General features: G+C 40.8%; 1 protein-coding gene across 1 annotated transcript; it reads right to left on the reverse strand.

The window, feature by feature from the left end:
* Positions 1–521: 521 nt before the first annotated feature.
* Positions 522–2,155, reverse strand: cd164l2 (CD164 sialomucin-like 2). Its single transcript, XM_075450359.1, has 6 exons — positions 2,077–2,155; positions 1,570–1,656; positions 1,327–1,419; positions 1,201–1,242; positions 815–974; positions 522–598 (listed from the first exon to the last, which is right to left on the reverse strand). The coding sequence occupies exons 1-6, from the start codon at positions 2,153–2,155 to the stop codon at positions 583–585; spliced, it is 477 nt and encodes a 158-aa protein (XP_075306474.1). The 3' UTR covers positions 522–582.
* Positions 2,156–4,385: the final 2,230 nt, after the last annotated feature.

Raw genomic sequence — 4,385 nt, forward strand, 5'->3', positions numbered from 1 at the left:
GGTAGGTAAATATTTTTGTGTTAGTCAAGCACAACAAAAGTTATCGAATACACATGAAGGAGAGAAGTGCTCTTTTATGTTGGACAGCTCCAGGGTCTCATTTGAATCTATTTTTAGGTTCTAAAAGAAGTCAAAATACTTGTCGTGACTTTGCCTGACCTACAGTCTGGGTTTATGTAATGCTTTCTCACAGATCTACTGCAGTGTTTACAGCATAAGGCTGAAACAGCTCAACTGAAACAAGTTAACTGTTTGTAAGAGCACGAATTGCTGTTTTGTGTTCATGTTGGGTTTGATTGGAAATCTGTGGCTGAAAATGCTGAGGATCTCTCTTTGTCAAGCTTTATGAAGACAAACAATAGCTATATAAACGCATGAACATTTTTTAGGCTAAATGTTCTCTTATGAACACACCCATCCCAAAGGGGCACACATGGGGACCAAGCCAACAATGACAGGCACTCAGAGAAGCAAAAAAAAAAAAAAAAAAAAGAAAATCTTGTCGTCATAACTTGATGAGTCACCACTCTGCTGCTGCTGCTGTCCTCCATCTTGTGTTATTGCCCTTCATGCGTCCTGTCCTCATTGTGGCTGCTCTCTGTGCAAAGACAAACAAATTACATACTGACTTACAGCATTTGAGATCAGACTAAATACAATTCAAGCTTGAGATGTTGAAGGCGAACTGCTTTGCACTGCATAGATTGTGTTGTTAATCATTCCTACCACAAGAGGCTGCTGCTGCATCCCTTAATACAACTAACACAGACATGAGAGATTCCTTGTTATTTAACATCTACATTTTCAAACTCACATTGGGTCGTAGCTGCTCTGCTCTTTGGATTTGAGGAGGCGCATGGCGATGAGGCCGCCTGCCTGCAGACATAGCACAAGTACAATGCCGCCTATGAAGCTGGACATGTCGAACTTGGCTTGGGAAAACTCAGGGGAGGGCTCGGTGCTAGTTTCATCACCTTGAGGGAAAAGAACAGAGTTCAGTGGGTTTAAGCTGTCATTACATGAAACTAAGAGACATGTCAAAGAGAAGAGCTTTTAAAAAGCCCTGAGTGTTTTTGGGGAACATGTTGCCAAGCTCATTTCGAAATAATAACTGTTTGACGCAAAAGAGAAGGGACGGAGGGACGGAGGGGGGGGGGGGGGTTGTTGAGTGGATGCTGAGGCACTGCTGATCCAATTTACCTGAGTCACCCTCACCTCCGCCCACAGCGACAGTTTCTACAACTGGGAAATGAAATATGTAACAGAGTCACTGAGGAGGCTGACAAACACTTCAGGTCCATTTTTTGTGTGTTAATCGGTTAGTACCTGTGCACAATTCCGACACTCTGGTCCAGCTACAGTTCATGCCACTGTCTGCAGAATCCCCCTGATCAGCCACACATGCACCTGTATCATTACCTGGAACAAGTAGAAGAGGCATAATATGAATAATTCAGTTATCTTGTACAAATGAGGGGAGCTAATGTTACAGCAGCTGCGATGATTGAATTACTATCAGAGGTCAGGGGTGTGTGTTATTGTGCGCGTCTGCGTATGTGCGTGTGTCACCATTTGGGCAAAGCCTCCAAACGCAGCCTGTCAGGTTAAGCATGGATTCTCCAACGCACAGGTCACATGACTCGGCTTGAGAACAATCTGTAGGGGGAATAAAATCGGCAGTCAATTGTCACTGTCAATCAAACCCAATTCATTCATGCATGATTATCCTGCCACTGATACATTTTAACTGCTGCAACATTGCAGGACATCCTAACAACCTGAACAAGGTCAGAAATGGCAAACTGTGTAATGCCAAAGAAATGATGGTAGATTCTCCTTAATTGTCATTTAAAATTTTTCTTTTGCTTTAGTCAGTTTGTTAGAAACAATAGAGGATGAACCACCTTCACTGTAACTGAGAAGAGAGATATCAGAAAGGAAAGACAATAAAAGCAGATCAGATCTGACTGCCATGGATATAAAAAGCAAAGGATATAGAAAGAAAGACACAAAACCAAATCCACTGACAAGGTCTGACAGTTTAACAATAAATATAAGTCATGCACAGATTAATACCTGACTGTGAGTACACAAAGGGAACCACTGCTAGAAGCAGCAGAGCAGAGCAGAGGACCCTCGGTACCAAATGTTGCATTCTGACAGCCGCAGAGCACCAACACCTGCAACTATCACCTGAAAACCTCAACGCTCTGAGTTAAATAAGTATCAGCAAAAAGGACTGAAACTGAAATATCGTCAGTTAGTCTTTAAAAAAGAAGTCCAAAAGATGCCAGTAGAGATACAGTTCCCAATGAGGGCACAGAGAGAAATAAACGCAGACAGAGGATCTGTGTAACATGAGCAAGACCAAACTTGGTTTCCTGGCAACCAAGTGGCCCACCTCAGCCCTCCTGAAATACACACCAGTTTGAACGGACCGACACCTGTTTACCTCAGCAGGCAGTGCGCGAACACACACATACACAGGCATTCAGGCATATTCTTAAAAACATCATAAGCCATGGCAGTGAAATCATATTGGAAATAATGGAACATGTGCCCTATGCCAAAATGAAAGGTCCTGTTGTTAGAAAAACCAATAACAATAACTTTTCAAAATACTCCACTCATTGTGGATGTGGCTGCACACCTTGTTAACTTTTTCACAATCCATCCTCATGGGACGTTGTACATCTGTGCTCACAACAATCATGTGTCTGCTGAAGTATTTCATTCAGGCCAAAGGGACAGCTGGCAAAAAGACATGGACAACCCCTGAACTAAAAATGAATTCCCATTGTTAATATTTTATTCTTTAATATTTGACTCTTTGGAGATAGTTTAATCTATCCAGTTGTTTTGAAGTATCTAAACTACAAGAGAGATGGACACGAAGTGGTATTTGGCATAGACACGTGTTCTATTGCTCTAATCATTGTAGTTTTTAAGGTGGTCTTGAGCAATAGCTCTGCAGGCTTTCAGAAGATTTTTCAAAGGTTTTCCGTGACATTGTCTGATTTTTCAATCATTTCACTCCCAGTCCTTGTACTTGACCATTTTCAGTGGAATGTGTTTGTTAAGTAACTTAACACCGACCCATGAAACATTCAAGCATAAAAAAGGCTTGACACAACGTTGTCACAACACTTAACAGGATACCTGGCATAGAATCGTCTTTTTACAACTTTTTACGGTAGCTGTGACAAATATTTTATCACTTGCATGAAAAAGTCAAAGATTACACAGTTCATCAAGCATGAAATTGTATTTTTTTTTCCCACCACAAAGGTGATTCCTGAGGAGCTACTTGGTAAAGAGCCAGGTCCATCTCTGTAGTCCCGTGTCATGTTTTTGCTGGATTTTATTCCCCTATTTCTAAAGGACATCACTTTCAGATGCTCTTCATCTGCTGTCGACAGTTTTTAGGCTTGCCGCTTCTTTTGCTCTCCACCTGTACAGTTTCTTAATTTTTAAAGATACATTTCATACCATGTCAAAATATGTGAAATGGTCACGTAATGAGACATTCTGGCTCCATAACTATAAACCATAGGAAGAATAAAGCTAAATTTAAATACATGAGAGGTGGTTGAAGGGTTTTACGCGATATTGTGTATCTCCAGTGCTAAAACTGTTTTAATCTGAAAATTGTTGCAAATGTTTTTGGTAGATGCCTTTTTCGTGGTATCTCCTCTGGTCCTTGGCATATCGGCAATTTACAGTGTATGAATCATGTGGGGTTTAGAGTCTGGAATGTAATTAAATTTTTGTCTTATTTGCCATTTCCTTCTGTTTTTCCCTGTTCACACCAATTGGATTGATTTTCACTGCTTTGATGTCTTATATTTTTGTTTTATATATCCAAAAAGAGAAACTACGTATCAGTCATGAGAGAAACCAAATGACCTGCATAATACTCCTCATTAGGTGGGTAGTCAAACTTTATCGAGACAGGTCAACTGATTGCAATCAAATTATTGCAGTTCTTTTGGGCACAGCTGGCTTGAGATGTAACCTGAATATACAGTACAAGGTATGGAGGCAGAACAAAGCTATTGCTCAGTGAATTAATGAATCTCTGTGGAGGACTCTGTGAACTGAAGTGATGTGGAAGTGTGCCTTCCTTAAAAGGGGTTCCATATCTCCCATCTGTGCCCCTGAACAAAACCATGCAAATGCACAAGAGCAAAAAGTACAAGTGCTCCTTGATGCAGAACTCTGAGTCCCAACCACAGATGGACTGAGTCCAGCATCACGACACATGAACTCCACAATAACCACCACTTTCACTCAAGTTGCTTCCGTGCTCTCAGCTTTCATGTCTCTGTGGAATACTGTCAACATGTTCTGATGTGATAAAAATATTAATTAATTAAGTAATCAAA

Source organism: Odontesthes bonariensis, chromosome 18 (assembly GCF_027942865.1).
Source record: "Odontesthes bonariensis isolate fOdoBon6 chromosome 18, fOdoBon6.hap1, whole genome shotgun sequence".
NCBI classification, from domain to species: domain Eukaryota; kingdom Metazoa; phylum Chordata; class Actinopteri; order Atheriniformes; family Atherinopsidae; genus Odontesthes; species Odontesthes bonariensis.

Excerpts from the sequence above, each read along its gene's own strand:
- cd164l2 (XM_075450359.1), bottom strand. The coding sequence starts at position 2,155 with ATGCAACATTTGGTACCGAGGGTCCTCTGCTCTGCTCTGCTGCTTCTA. Across the intron at positions 1,420-1,569 it reads TTGGAGGCTTTGCCCAAATG|GTAATGATACAGGTGCATGT; the intron begins GTGACACACGCA and ends TACTTGTTCCAG. Across the intron at positions 975-1,200 it reads CGGAGGTGAGGGTGACTCAG|GTGATGAAACTAGCACCGAG; the intron begins GTAAATTGGATC and ends TTTTCCCTCAAG.